At 42.0% G+C, this 20,741-nt stretch overlaps 1 protein-coding gene across 2 annotated transcripts in view; it reads left to right on the top strand.

The window, feature by feature from the left end:
• The first annotated feature begins 8,092 nt into the window (after window positions 1–8,092).
• wdr1 (WD repeat domain 1) overlaps window positions 8,093–20,741 on the top strand; it is a 38,322-nt gene continuing 25,673 nt past the window's right edge. Inside the window, exons 1-2 of one of the 2 annotated variants that reach the window (XM_062982076.1) lie at window positions 8,093–8,299; window positions 8,846–8,967. In XM_062982076.1, coding sequence (XP_062838146.1) covers window positions 8,284–8,299; window positions 8,846–8,967 — 138 coding nt within the window. In that variant the 5' untranslated portion in view covers window positions 8,093–8,283. The remainder of the gene's footprint in view (window positions 8,300–8,845; window positions 8,968–20,741) is intronic. The other variant, XM_062982075.1, reaches the window with a different exon arrangement.

Here is a 20,741-nt window from a genome sequence, read left to right as displayed (position 1 = left end):
GCCATGTTTTTAAGGCTTTTCTAAAACTCAAAAGGGTTGGGGCTTGCCGTATATCTCTGGGGAGGGTGTTCCATAGCCGGGGAGCCACCACCGAGAAGGCCCTGTCCCTCGTTCCCACCAGCCGCGCCTGTGAGGCAGGCGGGACCGAGAGCAGGGCCTCTCCAGATGACCTCAGGGAGCTTCCTGGCTCATAGGAGGAGATGTGTTCGGACAAGTAGATTGGGCCAGAACCGTTTAGGGCTTTATAGGTGAAAACCAGCACTTTGAATTGGGCTCGGTAGCATATCGGCAGCCAGTGGAGCTGGCTTAACAAGGGGGTGGTATGCTCCCTGCAAGCCGCCCCAGTTATTAGTCTGGCTGCCGCCCGTTGTACTAGTTGGAGCTTCCGGGCCGTCTTCAGAGGCAACCCCACATAGAGAGCGTTGCAGTAGTCCAAACGGGATGTAACCAGAGCATGGACCACCGTGGCCAATTCAGACCTCCCAAGGAACGGGCGGAGCTGGCGCACAAGTCTTAGTTGTGCGAAGGCTCCCCTGGCCACCGCCGAGACCTGGGGTTCCAGGCTCAGCGTTGAGTCCAGGAGAACCCCCAGACTGCGAACCTGCGTCTTCAGGGGGAGTGTGACCCCATCCAGCACAGGCTGTAACCCTATTCCCTGTTCAGCCTTGCGACTGACCAGGACAACCTCTGTCTTGTCTGGATTGTTTCAATTTGTTTGCCCTCATCCAGTCTGATACAGCGGCCAGACACCGGTTCAGGACCTGAACAGCCTCCTTAGTGACAGGTGGAAAGGAGTGACAGAGCTGGACATCATCTGCGTACAGATGACAACTCACCCCGAAACTCCGGATGATCTCTCCCAGCGGCTTCATGTAAATGTTAAACAACATGGGGGACAGTACTGAACCCTGCGGGACCCCACAAGTCAATGGTTGTGGGGCCGAGCAGGTGTCTCCCAAGGACACCATCTGGGACCGACCTTCCAGGAAGGACCGGAGCCACTGCAAAACAGTACCTCCGAGCCCCATCCCGGCAAGGCGCCCCAGAAGGATACTGTGATTGACGGTATCGAAGGCTGCTGAGAGGTCCAGCAGAACCAGCAGGGACACACTCCCCCTGTCCAGCTCGCGGCGTAGATCACCGACTAAGGCGACCAAGGCTGTCTCGGTACCATGCCCTGGCCTGAAGCCAGACTGTGCCGGATCCAGATAATCGGTATCTACCAAGAATGCCTGGAGTTGTGCGGCCACCACACGTTCCACGACCTTGCCCAAAAAGGGGAGATTGGAAATAGGCCGAAAGTTCTCCAGTTGAGTAGGGTCCAGTGATGGCTTCTTCAACAGCGGTTTGATCACAGCCAATTTAAGGCTCGCTGGAAATATGCCTTCCCGAAGGGAGGCATTCACCACCACCTTCACCCACTCGGCCAACCCCCCTCTGGCTTCTCTCACCAGCCAGGATGGGCAGGGGTCTAGGATGCATGTGGTAGCCCTCACCTCTCCAAGCACCTTGTCCACCTCCTCAGGCTGAACCAATTGAAACAAATCCATTAAAATGGGACAAGCAGGTGTTCTTGCTACATCCTCGGAGACTGCCGTTAATATGGTGTCAAAGCTAGAACGAATCAAAGCGACTTTGTCCACAAAGAACTGAGCAAATGCTTCACAGCGGCTTGCCAAGTTGTCAGGGATCCCGTCTTGGAGGGCGGGATATAACAAACCTCTGACAACTCGGAACAGCTCCGCCGGACGGTTCTTTGCGGACGCAATATTAGCTGCAAAGAAAACATTCTTTGCAGCATCTATTGCCGCAGCATATGCCCTGAGATAGAGACATAGCCGTGTTCGGTTTGGCTCGCTCAGCTTCGAACGCCACACGCCCTCTAGTTCCCTCTTCTTTCGCTTCATCGCTGCCAGCTCCTCAGTGAACCAAGGAGATGGTTTAGCTCGGGTTTATTAATGCACCAAACTACAACGACGGGAAGCCTTCTGGATATTCACTCTTAAAACAGTTCACCCTAAGGGTCTCAATGATTCTATTTCATTTCAATGTTTTCTGTGAGCCTGGTGTATACCTTTGGTGAAGTTCAAATAGGTTCTTTTTATGTAAATCTTCTTTCAAATGGCTGATACACAGCCACACCTATATCCATACTGGGCCCCTTTAAAATTCTCTCTATATACAGTGAGTTCTACTTGCTTCTCCTGTGCTTGCCTAAGGAATCAAACCAGTAGCAGAGCACCTCTGTAGGAGAGTTTATGTAGGAGAATTTATGTGAGTATATATGCTCCTGTCTTTAATGCTGTTACTATATTTTGTATTTTGTAATTTTTTATCATGTACAAGTGTTTTTAGCCACTCATATGTATTCCCTGTAGGTCCACTCCGTCATTGATAATGACACATAGAATTTATATACTCAAAGAATGAAATTGACTACTCCAGGTTTTCCATACCTGCATAACCACCACCTGAGGAAGACTACACAGTCGAAACCGGTCGTGGATTGTGACCAACCTTGGACTTGTTTAAAACATCGGGTTTCATAAAAGAATTCACTTACTTGGATGTTTAAATTTGGACTCACAATTAGAGATTGATACAGTCCTCCATGTGGAACATGAACTCTGGTGGGCATTGGACTCATAAACTCTGAATATAGAGCTTTACTTTCTCTGAATATAGAGTTTTACTTTCTATGGATGTATATGTGTTGGTAACACATGGATTATATTTTGGTTTAATTACTGTTGTATAGTGCATATCTTTGGTTTACATTTCTAGCTGTAGTGGCCTCTTGCCTGTTCATCTTAAGAAATCCGTGTTGACTTTGAGTGATCACAGCATTTTTTTCTAAGTGCTTACAGAGTGTCTGTTTAATGGTCTGCTCTAGAATCTTTCCTGAGTGGTAGGTAATATTTTGGGTTCCTTTTTGGAAGATGGGGACAATATTTACCTTCTTCTAGTCTACTGAAATTTCTCCTGTCGTCCATGAATTCAAATATATAATTGCCAGTGATTCTGAAATTACTTATTATTTATTTTTTATTTATTTAAAATATTTATATCACGCCAAAGGGGACTCAAGGCGGAGTACAACATATATGCGGCAAGCATTCCATCTACAAGATTTTTTAATATCACTTGGGCCTGGACACCTGAATTCATTTAGAGTAGCCAGGTATTACTGTGTTGCCTCTTTACCTATTCTGTGCTACATTTCCCCTACTGCTCCCTCTACTCAACCCTCCATAAGGCAAGCACTGTTAAGCTTTTGGGAGAAGACTGAGGCAAAGAAGGTGTTGAGCACTTGTGCCTTTTTACTATCCTGTTAGTATTTTGCCATCATCTGTATGCAGCGGCCCAGCCATTTTTTAGTTTTTCCTTTTGCTATGGACATAACCCAAAAACTTCCTTTTATTGTCAATGTGGGAATATCTGGTCTATAAACGAATTCAGAGCCAGATGGATTACATCCAAATCTCAAATAGTTCTGAAATAATAATAATAATAATAATCTATATATATATAAGAGTAATGAAATTTCGGCCTAGGACAAAACAACAAAACTACACATCCCAGAAACACTAAACTTGGCAGCACAACCCCTCATCCATGCCTCTACGTTCATAGAACAAAAAGAAAAGAAAAATAAAGTCCTAATTAGAGGGAGAGGAATAATTGTTTTTATCCAATTGCTGCCAGTTAGAAGGCTAAGCTCCGTCAGGGGAAAACCTTTACCCTTTACCTTAATTACCACCAATACCTCAATACTTTATTTCCCATACCACCATACTTCACCACAGCAACGCGTGGCCGGGCACAGCTAGTAATAACTATAACTTTATTTTTGTATGCCGCCACCATTTCCTCGAAGGGACTCGGAGCGGCTTACATGGGGACAAGCCCAATCAGTCACATTTACATCCTAAGATACAGTTTGAAACACAGTGATTCGCACTGCAAAATTGGTGCACTTCTTCAATTGTCATGGCTCAGTGCTATGGGATGATCCTGGGAACTGATGACCCTGTAAAACTACAACTCCCTTAGTCTCTTAGCATTCAGCCATGGCAGTTAAAGTGGTGTAGATGAAGGGGAAGGGAAGGGAGGATTCTGAGGTACAGCTGTGGTCAACCAGCGGCCATCTGCATTCAACCTAATCTGACCTGCAGCAGGGAGTTCCACAGATCCACTGGAACCATGCTGGAATTGATTAACGAATGGAATGTATGCTCCAGTGGCAGCTTAAGACCTGTCTCTTTTCCTATCCACCTCTGACAATGTATCAAACCCCAAAATAAAAAGTATCACTTTCTTTTTATTTCTTTTCTCATAGTGGTTAATTTGTTTCCTTTCCTTGGCTCTCTGCATGAAAACCTCTCTCCATTTCCCTTCTAATCACAACCGCCATTTAAACTCCGGCTGGAAAAACCTCCCGGGCTTCTCCAGCTATTGATTAACATGGCAGGCACACATTTTGAGCCGTAACTCTCCCAAAACTGCATGAAGCACGCCTGTCTTCTATTTTCATAACTTTTCTGAGCCCCTGGCTCTGGGACAACCAACGGCCCTGAAATTGGATAAGTTTAAAACGCAAGAACAGCTGATTGTCAAACCGGGGATTTCCTTGCTACACTCTGTTTTTCTCAATGAAATCCAACTTGTGGAAGATCGGACTACATGCAGGCACTGAGAGGGTCATCCAGGAGTCCTCTTGAGCCTTGAGCCATCTTCCCCCATCTCTGAGACCTTTCCCTGCTGACTTTTGACCATATGACCCCACTGTGGATATCCATTAAAGCCTATATTTCTTTTAATTGCATATTTCTCTGCAAGGATAATGAACTGAACTTATGGCTGGGCGGTGGGCTGTTGATCTGATCCCATGAATTACCCTGTATATCCTGCATGTCTTTCCCCCCCTTCCTATTATAAAATATATGTTATATTATGAATTACAGAGTGACCAAGGTTTTGCCCTTGCTACGTGGACCGGATGAGCTAGGCATCCTGCCCTGAAGGGATTTTCAGATACTTATCTTGCATGGGCAAATAAATCAGGTTATTTCTCTCTTAACTTCGGAGAAGGGCCATCAAGCGAGAGATTGCCCACCTTTGTTGACATTTCATTTACACATCGGACAGGAAGGTCCGGATTATTCAGACAGACAACTCTCCTTTTGTCAATGGACTGGACTCATTCCAAAAGTAAAGTTTGCGCAACAGCTTCCCGGTGCCTGACAAGCCTGTCAGACACATATGTAGATTGCGCCCATTCAGAAGCGCCTTGAGGGCACAACCGGGCTCTCGGTGTACAGATTGACTCATTTACCCATGCATAATCCGCTTAGCCATCTATTGTCCACGGCTTAGCCCACCCCCTCGTCTCTGATTGGCAGAGACGCTGGACCGTAGGAAGTCCTCTGATTGGACAAGGCTCCGCACTGTCCGATCAAGAGCCAATCAGTGCAAGGCAGGGAGGAGGAAGGCGGGCGGGAAATTTAAAATCTCTCCACCTGTCTTTTTGCTTATAAAAACTGCTGTACGGTACTGGGGGGTATGTCATCACAGCGAAGGATCGCGTTTTGACATCCGTGTCAGCTGACTCGAATAAAATACAACTCGGTTATCTCTCTTCGCAGCTCTCAGGGTGAGATTATTGGGGGGAATGGGGCAACTGATTTGAAGCGCCAGGATCTTTGAACCTGCCATCGGAAGGCATTGGGTCTCCTTAATTTGGAGGAGAACCCCTAAATTTGGCTCGATAACACAGCCAGCTGTCCACCTACAAAAGCTGCTCCAGTGGTGGCTACCAACTAGATTTAATCAGAAAATCTCTACAGAACAAATGATAAACTGATTTCTCATCTACACTGCCATATAATCCAATTTCTGAATCCAGATGATCTGATTTGAACTGGTTTATATGGCAGTGTAGACTCATGTAATCCAGTTCAAAGCAGATAATGTGGATTATCTGCTTTGATAATCTGGAATGTAGGGAGGTGTTGAAGGGACCTGGGGTTGGATCTACACTTCCATATAATCCAGATTAACTGCTTTGAACTGAATTGTGTGCATCAGCACTGCCATATAGTCAAGTTCAAAGAGGATAATCTGGATTATGACAGTCTAACCTGCCATATAATTCATAATGCAGTTCAAAGCGGATAATCTGGATTATTTTATTTGAAAATCTGGATTATATGGCAGTGTAGATCCAGCCTGATGTGCTTAACAACCAGCTCCGCAGGATGTTCTGCACTCTGAGGCCTCATTTACACTGTCAAATAGTGCAATGTATGGCCAGAATCACTGAGTTGCTGTGAGTTTTCTGGGCTGTATGGCCATGTTCCAGAAGCATTCTCTCCTGATGTTTCACCCACATCTGTGGCAGGCATTCTCAGAGGTTGTGAGGTCTGTTGGATACTAGGCAAGTGGGGTGGATATCTGTGGAAGGTTCAGGATGGGAGAAAGTACTCTTATTTGTTGGAGGCAATTAATCACCTTGATTACCATTGAAAAGCCTTGCTGTTTCAAAGCCTGGCTGCTTCCTGCCTAAAGGAATCTTTTGTTGGAAGATGCTAGCTGGCCCTGATTGTTTCTTGTCTGGAATTCCTCTGTCTTCTGAGTGTTGTTCTTTATTTACTGTCTTGCTTCTGGAGTTTTTTTTAATACTGGTAGCCAGGTTTTGTTCATTTTCATGGTTTCCTCCTCTCTGTTAAAATTGTCCATGTGCTTCATATGGATTTCAATGGTTTCTCTGTGTAGTCCACCATGGTGGTTGTTAGTGTAGTCCAGCATTTCTGTGTTGTCCAATAATATTTATTTATTTATTTGCAGTATTTCTATATTGCCCTTCTCAACCCTGAAGGGGACTCAGGGCGGTTCAGAGTGTTGGCAACAATTCAATGCCTTCGATAAAAAAAAAAAAAAAAACAGTATAAAACATCAAAGTTGACCCTCCCCTAATAAAATATTAAACATTATTAAACCCATCACGTAAAATAACATCATATATCACACAAAGACATAGCCATGCTGTGTCCAGGTTGGTTCATCAAATGCTCTGCTTGGCTGACTCCTCTGGTCGACTTAGGGTTCTTCCACACAGCCATTAAATCTAGAATATCAGGGCAGGAAATCCCACAATATCTGCTTTGAACTGGAATATATGTCAGTATGTTCTCAGGGCCCTTCCACAAAGCCATATAACCCAGAATGGGCAAAGGTAAAGATTTCCCCCAAGCATTAAGTCTAGTTGTGTCCGACTCTGGGGGTTGGTGCTCATCTCCATTTCTAAGCCGAAGAGCCATCGTTGTCCGTAAACACCTCCAAGGTCATGTGGCTGGCATGACTGCATGGAGTGCCATTATCTTCCCACTGAGCGGTACCTATTGATGTACTCACATTTACATGTTTTCGAACTGCTAGGTTGGCAGAAGCTGGAGCTGACAGCGGGAGCTTACTCTGCTCCCCGGATTTGAACTGCTGACCTTTTGGTCAGCAAATTCAGCAGCTCAGTGGTTTAACCCACTGTGCCACTGGGGGCTCCTATAACCCAGAATATCAAGCAGAAAATCCCACATTATCTGAGTGTGGACTCAGATAACCCAGTTCAAATAAGATATTGTGGGATTTTCTGCCTTGATATTTTGGGATATAAGGCTGCGTGGAAGGGCTCTCAGTTCAAAGCAGATATTGTGGGATTTCCTGCCTTGATATGGATTGTATGGCTGTGTGAAAGGGCCCTTAGTCTGACGTATGTACAGCAATGCCCTCCCTTTGATTTCTACAGGAGGCAGTTCCCCCGTTTTGAACCCGGAAGATAAGGCGCAGCGTAGCTTCCTTAATTTCTTACCTCTAGGGGCCAGTCAGTCTATGCGGGGGGCGGGGCTTTTAGAGTTGCCTCTGCTGTCCACCCTGGGAGGCGGGCCCTGAGGGCTGCGGTCTTGGCGGCATTTCCGGGAGGGGCGGGGCTTCGACGCGGCAGCAGCCAAAGGGGACTGGGCGCTCGGCTGGAAGCCGCTCCTTCTCGGCGCGCGGCTCGAGCAGAGTTGACTATATATGGTCAAAGCCAGGGGGAGACAGAGAGAGACAGACAGAGAGAGAGGGAGGAGGGGGGAATAGGGAAGAGCTGTGCGCGCGGCGCTTCCTGGTTGCCTGAAGCACTGTGCGCGAGCCCCAGGACTTGGGCGGCGGGTGGGCGCGTGCGTGTGTGCATTGCCTTCTTTCCTCCGCGTTTGTCGCAGCATTAGAAGCTCCAGCAGCAGCGGGAAGATGCCTCACGAGCTGAGTAAGTGCCTCGCGCGCCCACTGCAGCTGCTTCCATGACAGGGAGAGGCGGAAATGAAAAGAGGGAGGGAAGAGGATGAGAAGGAGAGGCGCCTCGCCCGTCGCCGCAGTGATGCCAGGAAGGCTCTACCTTCCTGGCATTAGTGCCTCTTCCATTAGGATTATGTGCTCAAACCTTTCATGGAGGGGAGGGTGGGAAGGGAGGAAGGGAGCCATTTCGATTGCGTCCCGCCCTGAAGGGGAAAGGGGAAAAGATGGAACCTCTTTGGAAAAGCGACATTGCACTCCCCTCTCCCCCCTTTTCTGGTATTAATTGCCACTCGGGAAATTAGGGCGAGGGCAGGGAAAGGTAGTTATGATGATCCACCTCAGGAATTCCTCCTGCCTCAGGAAAGCCAGAGGGAGATCAGACCCACTCCCTTTTCCAGGGTGATTTCCAGCAACAAGTTATTATTATGTAGCCACAGTTGGGCTGCTGCTGCTCCTGCCATGGCCTGTAATTCCCTGCTAACCTCTTCCTCCCTCTCTGTTTCCCTTTGATTTTCAGAAAAAGTGTTCGCCAGCCTGCCTCAGGTGGAAAGAGGCGTCGCCAAAGTCCTTGGGGGGGACCCCAAGGGAAAGAACTTTCTCTACACTAATGGGAAATGTGTCATCATTCGAAACATTGATGTAAAGTATCCTCTCCCCTTTACTTCCTTTTTCTCTCTCTCTTAGGCCCCTTAATAATAAGACAGTAGAGTCTCGCTTATCCAACATAAACAGGCTAGCAGAACGCTGGATAAGCAAAAATGTTGGATAATAAGGAGGGATTAAGGAAAAGCCTATTAAATGTCAAATTACTTTATGATTTTACAAGTTAAGCACTAAAACATCAGGTTTTACTTCAAATCAACAGAAAAAGCAATTCAATACACTGGAATTTTATGTAGTATAATTACTGTATTTACAAATTTAGCACCAAAGCATCGCAGTGTATTGAAAACATTGACTACAAAAACACTGACTACTGACTAGGCAGGCTGCGTTGGATAATATAGATAATAAAGAAAAATCAAGTGATGAAGCTCCCCGAGCCACCAAAAAAATTAAAAGTTCCATGTTATTAGCATTAATTTAACACAATTAAAACTTCCATAGCCATTTTGTCATTGACAACGGATTTTTTAGCACATTATTGCCACACAGCCTTTTGCCATGTGGATGGCAGTATAAGAAGCTTGTGAAGGTTGGATAAGCGAGACTCTACTGTAATTATTTTTGTATCCTGCCTCCATCTCCCTGAAAGGACTTTGGGCGGCTTAATAACTGCTGCATCTCCCCGGAGGGGCTCGGGGCACCACACATGGAGATAAAGCCCAAAATACAGCATAAAATACAACAGCAAAATGAATTTAAGACATATAAATATATAAAACAAAGCATATAAAATACAATAAAAACATCTTCAACTGACCAATAGTGAAGGCGCAGTGAGCATATTCAACTGGGAGTAAAGCAGTAGAATTTATATTATGTGCAATATCTTGCAACCTCTAGAGCTGGGCCAGAATAAAGTGCAATGGCTGGGTACCAGTGGAGGTAAAAGGACAGCGTCAGTTGTGCCGAATTAGTTAAATGCACATCGAAATAGCCAGGCTTACATGGGGCCAAGCCTGAACAACACAGTTTAAAATGTAATACATTAAAATACATAAAACAATATAAGACAAAAGAAAACAACATTATAGCAGTATATAAAAAGGCATCGAACCAAGAACCAATAACAATTTCACTTTATCATCACGGGTGGATGGACTAGTGCAACAATAATTCAAAGGATAGGCTAATGAATAAAGTACATATGTCATATGGCAGCAGTGAGGATAAGAGCAATAGTAAAGTGCGAGGACAGATTTTTGGCCCTATCTGGGGCTAGCTATCTAGAAGATTGTCTACTCAAAAGTATAGCGGAACATCTACATCTTTAACTCTTTGCGAGTTATCTGTCTTGAACTGGAACATAGAATCATAGAGTTGGAAGGGACTCAAAGTTTAAGATCATCTGGGGAGGCCCTGTTCTCGGTCCCACCTCCTTCACAGGTGTGATTGATGCGGACAAGAGACAGGGCGTTCTCTGTGGCGGCCCCTTGGCTGTGGAACTCCCTAGTGAAATCAGATTGGTCGCATCCCTCCTGGCCTTCCGTAAGAGAGTGAAAACGTGGCTTTTTAATTAAGCCTTTGGAGAACTTGTGCAATAGATAGTTGTGGAAGTATGTGCAAAGACTGTTGCAATAGACCATATTACAATTGTGCACAGCGTGGTTAATAGTGAAGGTATTGTTTTAAATGTTTTTAAATGCTTTAATATATTTTTATTTTATTTTAAAAAATTTATTTTAAGTGTACATTGTTTTAAGGCATCAAATAGTTGCCTTTGTGTAAAGCCGCCTTGAGTCCCCTTTGGGGTTGAGAAAAGCGGGGTAGAAATGTTGTAAGTAAATCAATAAGAGACCTCATGGGCCATCCAGTCCAACCCTCTTCCAAAAAGCAGGAAAACCGCATTCAAACCACCCCCGACAAATGGCCATCCAGCTGCTGTTTAAAAGCCTCCAACGAAGGAGCCTCCACCACACTCCGGGGCAGAGAGTTCCACTGCTGAACAGCTCTCACAGTGAGGAAGTTCTTCCTGATAGTCAGGTGGAATCTCCTTTCCTGTAGTTTGAAGCCATTGTTCTGTGTCCGAATCTCCAGGACAGCAGAAAACAAGCTTGCTCCCTCCTCCCTATGACTTCTCCTCACATATTTATACATGGCCGTCATCGTGTCTCCTCTCAGCCTTCTCTTTTGTAGGCTAAACATGCCTAGCTCTTTCAGCCACTCCTCATAAGGCTTGTTCTCCAGACCCTTGATCATTTGAGTCACCCTCCTCTGGACACATTCCAGCTTGTCAACATCTCCCTTCAATTGCAGTGGCCAGAACTGGACACAGTATTCCAGGGGTGATCTGGCCAAGGCAGAATAGAGGAGTAGCATGACTTCCCTGGATCTAGACACTATACATACTCTTATAGATGCAGGCCAAAATCCCTTGGCTTTTTTAGTCACTCCATGACATATACTGTAGTGCGGACTCAGATTATTTATTTACTATATTTCTATCCCGCTCTATCTCAACCCAAGGGGCCCCTTCCACACAGCTGAATAAAATCCCACATTATCTGCTTTGAACAGGAATATATGGCAGTGTGGACTCAGATCACCCCTTCGGCACAACCCAAGGGGGACTTAGAGTGGCTTACAGTTTTGGAAAATTCAGTGCCACATTATACATAAGAAAAAAAGGAATACATAACATAATTAAGTAAAAAAAACCAATAGACAGATAATCCAGTTCAAAGCAGATATTGTGGGATTTTCTGCCTTTATATTCTGGGTTATATGGCTGTGTGAAAGGGCCCCTAAACCCTTCAATACAGTCATAAAACCTAGAATATCAAGGCAGAAAATCCTACAATATCTGCTTTGTACTGATGCCCCTTCCACACAGCTGAATCAAATCCCACAATATCTTTCTTGAACTGGAATATATGGCAGTATAGACTTGGATAACCCAGTTCAAAGCAGATAATGTGGAATTTTATTCAGCTGTGTGGAAGGGGCCTTATTGATTGTTATTTTATATATGTGCATGCTGGGAATGGTTTCCTAATCGCTGTTAAGAATTTCAAGGTCAGAGTGATCTGTTATGGATTCAGGAAAAAGGGAAGGAGAGAGTGACTCACAGGAGCTCAGAATAACCAACCCCATCTTGCATCTAGGCAGAACCCTGCGAACTAAAATGGTGATCAGTTGGACATGCATTGAAATAAATATCGGTGCCATACAAAAAGTGGCTCAGTGGATGGAAGGTGGAAGGTGCTGTGGCTCTTGTGTCATTTTACAACTCCCTATGGGATTATAAGGGCCTTTCCACGCAGTCATATAAACCAGAATATCAAGGCAGAAAATCCCACAATATTTGCTTTGGACTGAGCTAGCTGAGTCCCCTTCCACACGGCTTTATACAATCCACATTGAACTGGATTATTTGGCAATGTGGACTCAGATAACCCAGTTCAAAGCAGATATTGTGGATTATCTACCTTGATATTCTGGGTTATATGACTGTGCAGAAGGGCCCTGAGTCCACACTGTCTTATAATCCAGTTCAAAGCAGATAATGTGGGATTTTATTCAACTGTGTTGAAGGGGCCTAAGATACAAACTTAAGAATTGAAAGTTTATACATTATAAAAGGAATGCAGTTTAACACCACTTTGACTGCCGTGGCTCAAGGCTATGGAATTATGGTATTTGTAGTTTGGCTAGGCAAAGAAGACTAAAGACCTTGTAAAACTACAGCTTCCAGGATTCCATAGCCTTGAGCCATTCTATAAGTAGCAGAGCTGGAACCAAATACCTCTTCCATTACTGAGGATATAAATGAATGAATGAAACTTTATTTATAGCCCGCCCTGTCTCCCCGAAGGGACTCAGGGTGACTTACAACAAAATAAACAACGGCAAACATTCAGAGCTAGCAACGGTACATAAAACAAATAAAAAACATCTAATTTATGAAACAACTTAAATAAACAAGACAATACATTTCACAATCCACACAATTATAAACCTATTAAATCCTTAAAATCTCATTTAAATCTCTAAAATTCAGCTAAAATAGTTGGAAGGAAGATGGTGAACAGCAGATTAACAGATTTTAGCAGCTAGGCGAGGGTGCATATAGATGTACTTAATCCTCCTCTTCTCCATAAGATAAATTGCATAAATGTGTTTTCAATAGCTTTTTGAAGGAGATGATATGTGCTGTGTCAGTCTTGTGGGGAATTATTTTCAAATCTATGCCCCATCTACACTGAAATGTAGACTCATATAATCTAGTTCAAAGCAGCTAATGTGGATTATCTGCTTTGATAACCTGGATTATATGGCAGTGTAGAAGGGGTCCTAGACTACAATTAGAAGTTGTGGTGGGTCAGGTGGGGCTTTTTGCTTTGGAGTTTATATGTGTTTTTTGTTGTATTTTTAGCTTGTAATACATTTTAAAAAACAAAAAAGAAGTTGCAGATGCCTCATTTTCTCTCCACCCCCCCCCCCTTTTATTTATTTTTATATATATATATATGGGGCATGGGTCAGAGCAGTGATTCTCAACCTGGGTCCCTAGATGTTTTTGCCTACAACTCCCAGCAATCCCAGCCAGTTTACCAGCTGTTAGGGTTTCTGGGAGTTGAAGGCCAAAAAACATGACACCCAGGTTGAAAACCACTGGTTTAGAATGTAATTACAAAAGGCTGCCATTCCTTATACTATCTCAGGACAGAGGAACACAGTCAGCAGTTCTGGGGCCTAAAGTCATGATCAGCAACAAGAGAATATATAAAAGTATTTTAATAATGATAATAATTAACACCAACCATATTTTTTTCTCAGAGAATCCATCTACGAAGTATACCTTTGTTAGTGCTGTTTTTGTTTTTAAGCACACAAACCTTCAACCTGGTGAAACTTTATATTGTTGGAAATTACCCATGGAAAATTTCTCCTTGCAGAACTGAAAACCATATGTTGAGAAATTTCTTGCACACACAGTATTCATACATAGAGGTTGTTATGAGAAGATGCCTTAGAAGTAGATATGATTGTTGCTGGGCTTGTTAGAGAAACCAGACAAATTTTGTAAAAATGTTAGGTGTGATCTTCCCAAACCATGAGATGGAATCAGTCTTCCACAAATTTGTCATGGTGTGCCTTTCCTACCCATCCAAGCCAAATCCACCTGCTGTATGAAGGTACAAGACAAAAGAGCTGGGAAAATGTTATTAGAGTTGTTTTTATCAGAAATGGTCTGAATGCCCTCCAAGTTCAAAATGACACTTAATACCTATACTCCTGTGAAGAGGAGAGACAAATTATGATGGTCACAAATCTTGACTGGCAAGGAGTCCAATTGCACAAGAATACACATAAATAACTGAATTAGGGGTCAGTTAGACAGCAAAATTTTGTAGAATCGTTAGACTGGAAAAGAAGGGCTGTTTTGTAGTATTATCAATGTCTGTAAATGTCTCCCACCACTATATTGTAATCTATAGATCAGTGGGCTGTAGTCAAAGGTAAAAAGGGGGATTGGTGTCTTTACTGTAGCTCACAATAGTATGATAATTGTGATACAGGAGGACCACCACAGATGTAATTTGCATATATCTGCAGATGTAGGCAGGAATAGCAGAAATTTTGACTATTCAGACATAGAATGAAGTTCTCCATTTTCAGGCTGCAGTTGTTGGTATTAAAAGACAGCTATAGTTTTTGTGGAGTAGAGTTTATAAACTAGAAGGCCAAATCATATTTAGTGGTTACATAAAATTAAACTGTTCGTATCAGCTTGCTCACAACTAACTACTAAGAAGACTGTTCAAAGCTGCATTTTTTATAAAATCACATTTGAATTCTATCCCTCTTCCAGCAAAGGGTAGCACCACGTGATTTGCTATATCACGCTTGTTTTCATTCATTGTATGCCAAGTCTGTAATGAAAGCAGTTGTGTGTATGAACCTAGAGTATATTGGCTATGGTATTTGGTTATAAAACAAAATCAGTCTTGTAAGGATCTTGAAGACTAACAGTTATTATGGAATAAGCTTTTGAAGACTGGATTTTTTAGATACATTAAGTATCACCCTTAAGCAGAATACACACAGGAGAAAAACTGGAAAATGGCTCATTGTCAATGAATGCATAATAGTAAAACACTGCAATCCAACTGAAGCTTTAATATATTCAAAATAATGACTGTTTGCAACACTAATAATTGTGTACTGTGATAAAAAAACACGTACTTTAATTCATGTTCTAGTGAAGAGTATTCACGAAGGTCTAAGTCAGCAGTTTTATGTTGGAGACTCTTAAATTCCTTTATTTCAGAACGGCATCTTCCAGGTTGGAGGTGGTATTCTGTGAGACTGAAGGGCCTCCTGGTGGTATCTGAACATTGCGTTTCTGGATGCATTTTCAATACTATGCAGTGATCAATATCATCATCATCATTTAATTACTTATTAATCGCCCTCCATCCAAGGTGCTCTAGGTGATTTACAAATATCTCATTCTGACTAAGGTGGATGGTTAGCTGGTTAGATTTAATCATATTTTTTTCTTACCTGCCTCTACTTGTGGCAACATTCTGCATGACATAAGATGTACCATCCAGTTATGCATTATTCTATTTCTAAGTTTTTGACATAAAAATGTTATATAAAAACACCACACAGGGAAAAAACCTACAAAACATGTATAGGTTGTGCTATCCTCTTCTCAACACTAAAGGACTTTACCCCCTATCATGAATAATCCACCTCTCCTTAAAAGGTAAACAGTTTGAAGATTGTAGCCTTTCAGTGTTTAATATTAATCTGGGTGTGCCAGCTTGATTTAAATTGGCGATCAGGCAGTTTCTTAATCGTACACCATGCTTGTAAATTATATTTGTGTGGAAAGGGATGCAGTTTAACATAGCAGAATTTAAATATTTCTGTTAGCATAGCCTCTAGTAAAGAAGTGCTTTTAGAAAAGTTTTTTATGGCCACCTAAGGCTCCATTTCCTCTTTGTGAGGTCTGGCTTGGAAGGGTGGAGAAACACAGACTTCCAGTTTTAGTTTGATTGAGATAATCATCAATAAGAAAGCATTATATGACCCAACAACAAATCATTTGAAAATATGGTTTAACAAAAGCCAGCCATTTGCTAAAATGTCATGTAAAATTTAAATTATCAAAGTCTTGGGATCAGTAAAAAATGATTATAAATTGATATAAAATAATTTACCAGTTCATATAGATAGACCTTTCACCTTTGGGATATAAGATCCATAGCATGAAAACTCTTTCATTATTCTAGAAAACACCAGGAAGGCATTAGTTAAGACTGGGCTATTCAAGTGCATTAATATTTTACTTTGGTGGCTCCCTCTTCAAGCAGAATATGAGAGAGTAAGTTGCAGACTGTCACAAGTATATCATATTTCAGTGCTCAAAAGAAATTCTTTGTGAATTAGAGAACAACATAGCTGAATGTGCATTTACATTTTAGTTGAGTACACCTTTTCCTTAAAGATTTTGGTTTTTGGTTTCCTTCAGAGCATTCTTTACTCTGTTCTAGTTTCAGTGACTTTTCAAAGTGAGTTTTTCTTGTTTGTGTTTGCACAAAGAGGAGGTATTGCTGTAATTTCTGGCTTTAGGCTTTTGAATAACACTTGGCTCAAACAACCTTCCAGTAAGTCTTGACCTTATCATCTATATCTACTAACACTTTTAAATGAAAGATCCATTGGATAGTGACATCTACCCCACAAGGGTTGTGTCCGTGGGTATTAAAAGAAGCAGCCATTTCCCATAAAACATGAAAAGGCGAAGAGGAATAACGTGCAGCCTCATTCACAGTTTCATCTAAATATGATCAAGAGGAAGTCACAGTATTGTGGGGTGATATATTTTGCCTTGCCTTTGTATACATGGGAACAGTAAAAGTGTCAACCGTCTTTAAAAGAAATCATAGTCCATGCCATATCTAAACTTGATATTGTGGCTTGCTATTTCTTATCAATCAGGATTTCAAACCATACTATTATTTGTATTTATTTGAATGCATACTGCAAACAAATAGTAATTGGGAGTCTTAATTTTTTTCCCGTTTTGCTCATTTTCATCACCACATGCAGTGGGTTTTTACTGACACAGGTGACTGGCTTAGGTTTGGATTGTGTTTTAAAAGCATACACCTACTGGCTGCATTTGGAATGCATGAGCTTCAAGCTTATTTACATAATGCTAATATTGGAACTCGTTGCCATGTCCCTCTATTAGTAATTAGCCCCAAAACCTCCAGAATTTTTGACCTAATCAAATGTTGAAAGCAGGAGATTGTTGCAATAAGTTTATTTAATCAAGTCACCTTGCTGGGTGGAAAGTGCCACACTTAATTGAGGTGCAGTTTAGTTTTTATAACCAACACCATGGAGCATGGTGTTGGTTTACCTCATCTTCTCTCATCTTTTATTCTCTTCTGGTGTCTTTTATCAGTGTTGTCTCAGCAGTCATTTTTCTTCTTGCTCCTGTGTATTATTAGGTTAAACTTTTCCCTAGGCTTGAACTTCCCCCTCCTTCTGCTCCACAGTGCATGCAAGGCTTTATCTTGCTTTATTTTGGCTTGTATTTTTCTATTTTCTTTAGCTCTAGCCCCTTCACTTTGTGTGAATGAGCTACAACTTCATGTTTGTGTACTTTCATCTCTTCTAGAACAGGCATGAGGGGAATGGAAAGACTTGCTACCAATTTACTCTAAAATCTGGCTTTATGTCTTAGTCCAGCCAAATAGATCAGTCTTAACTGGTTTAAAATCCAAGCTTTTTTCTATATACTGTTGCTAAAATTAAGAAAATTAAAAGAAGACCCTTCCATTTCCTTATGGCTATGCTGGGGGAGGTATTGGATTACAGGTAGAGAAAATTCGAGGAAGGATCTCTACAGCCTCCATGCTGACCATGGGTACCCAAAAAGAGAGCAGTACTGCTTGATGTTTCACTTTTCTCTTAGTTTACAATCATCTTCTCTCTGTTGTTGGTTTTATTTGTTGTTGTTTTTTGCTGGATCTCATGTTCAATATTTTCATGGCCCTTTAGCAAGCATCTATTCCTTTTCACATGTCCCCTAGCTTTTTAACCCCTGGTAATATCTCCCTGTTTCCATGCATCATTGAACATCATAGCCCAAGTGGCCAAAAGTCCCAGAAACTGCACAATATGTTTGCGTCTTGGGAAGGATGTCATAAACTGCAAAATGCATGGGCATTTGAGCAATAAGCATTCATGAACAACAGAGGGGGCCATGCATTTTCACAGAGTATGTATGGCTCCTCTGTTGTTCATTAATGCTTATTGCTCAAATGCCCATGCAAATAATAGATACAAATAATCTTGTTGTGTATTGTTGATTGATACTGTTGCTACTGGTACTGGCCATACAAACAAAACAAGAATGTTGTAGAAAAAAGTGACAAGAAATAAATCTGGGGAAAAAATAGAAAGCTGACAATTCACAATATCGTGTAACATAAACTAGTATATTCAGCCACAGTTTCAGGGAAAGTTTCCAAGGGAGTTTGACAGTAACTGGAGAAAGCTATCATTTATGGTTCTCGGCTCATTGAAAATGGATGATCTTGGTGTAAAAAACCAGAATCTTTTTGATTGCTGAAAGCCAAAAGGCATGGTTGGAGAACTTGGAGGGTAAAGGCTGCTAATTTTCCTGACTGCACAAAGGAATCTGGGGGGTACCCAGGCAGAGATATGCTTTCTCCACAGCTATTAACTGTCTGTACTGTATGGTTTCTGTTGTCCAGCACAGGAAAGGAGCAGCCTTTTTGTCTTCTATGAATTCAGTGTTGTATCTTTGTATCCATCCATAAGGACTTGGAAGAACATTTCCCATTATCTTTTAGCATCCAGACCCTAAGAATGTAGTTTTTAAGTGTATGAATATAATTTTCAATAAATTCTCTTAAAGCAAATTCATAGGAATATCCAACCAAGAGAGAGCCATCCTAAGGAAGTTACATGTAAAATGAAGCTCTGAAGCTTTTTCAGTAGCAAAGTTCCCAAATTTAGAGAACCTGCCAGATTCTTGCTAAAAAGATGATGAGGAAGCCAGAAGATATGAAACCAGTTTTTCTTTAGGTCATAATACTTTTAAATGTTGTTATGGTTATCATGTGCCTTCACATTGTTTCTGACTTGTGATGTCCCTAAGGTAAGCCTATCATGGGATTTTCTTGGCAAGATGCTGGCTCTTTTGAAACTCAGAGTGTTATTTTCCCAGTAGGTTCCAGTAGCTGAGGGGATTTGAACCCTGCTCTCTATAATCATAGCCCAGCTCTCAGAACAGTACACCACACTGGTTCTTATCACTTTCAAACATATCGAGGAATTAAATTTGGAATCTACATCAGCATCCCATTGAGGTGCAATATATGGGATGCCTCTGTATCCTGAATTTACTTTCTCATCTGAATGAGATGGAGAAACTGAGCTTCATTTAGCAGGCCCCAAGTTATGCATAGAAATGTCACCGACAAGATGCTGGCCCTGTGTAATGCAGGCAGTAAACATTAAAATCAGAGGGTTTAAAAAAAGAAATACATTAATATCAGGTATTCAAAACATCAAAAGCAGAAAGTCCCCAGCATTAACATTAAGATCAATGATCCACAACATGGAAAACAGAAAGTCCCCAACATAGAGTCAGCTGAATCGCCTTATAAAATCTGCATGTATAGATACTAAAATGGGTAGGCTAAAACATTTTGGCAATGATCATTTAGAAATTGCTATTGTGGGTTTGGCCCTATGTGATTAATTACATTCACTCAACAGGAGGGAGGTGCTAAGGCACTCATGCCCAGAGGTCTGAATTGATATGAGAAGATATTTTAGTTAGAAGTTTTATCATTTGGTATTTGTTGGTAAACTAGTTTTGATGTCCAGGGATCCCGGGGTTAGGGATTTGGTAAGGATGAACATTCAAAATATTTTTTGTTTGATTTTGGATTTTATGAATAGTCTCATAGGTAAACTACAATCCCCATGATCCTCTGTAATTGCCCCACCAGTATTTAAAGTGGGTCACTGGAAAGTGGGAGGGGATAACTGTGTGCCAAGTTTGGTCCAGATCCATTATCAGTGAGGGTCACAGTGCTCTCTGGATGTGGGGAGACTGCAACTTCCATTATGCTGGGCCAATCACCCCCAAATCCGTCCAGTATTTTCTGTTGGTCATGGGGTATCCAGATCCATTGTTGGTGAGAGTCACGGGGCTCTCTGGATGTAGAAGCCATCTAAGAAATCAGCCACAAACATATGTACATAAACATACATACAAACATATATTCAATTTTATTATATAGATATAGAATATATAGATAATATAATATTTCAGCTGCAGCTCTGAAAATGGTGGCTCTTCTTCTGACCCTGCTGGGGGCTCTGTAGATACCATACTCATCCCAGTGTTTCCAAAGGAAGAGCTTTCCTGATTTTTTCAGATTCTAGCTGCATTAAATTCTCATCTAAGAAAACAAATTGCTTGCTTATCCAGCAAGAATTCAGAGGCAGGTTGGCAGAGGAGAGGAGGAGTTGCTATGTGTGGGTGTTGAAAGAAACTCAGTACTATACTGCTGATTCATTGAGTCCCTGAGTCAATTCTATATATTTAAAGCAAGGAATGTGCATGTTTTGGAATTATTTCATGTTGGTTGCTGTAGAAATGAAGTTTCTGGATGGAACTGTTCTTGAAATCCAAGATGCAATTCTGTGAATTCATTAAACCCCTGTCAGATTACAAAAAAAAT

The sequence above is a fragment of the Anolis carolinensis genome, chromosome 5 (genome assembly GCF_035594765.1).
Source record: "Anolis carolinensis isolate JA03-04 chromosome 5, rAnoCar3.1.pri, whole genome shotgun sequence".
Classification (NCBI taxonomy): domain Eukaryota; kingdom Metazoa; phylum Chordata; class Lepidosauria; order Squamata; family Dactyloidae; genus Anolis; species Anolis carolinensis.
This window is presented reverse-complemented; position numbering and strand designations above follow the sequence as displayed.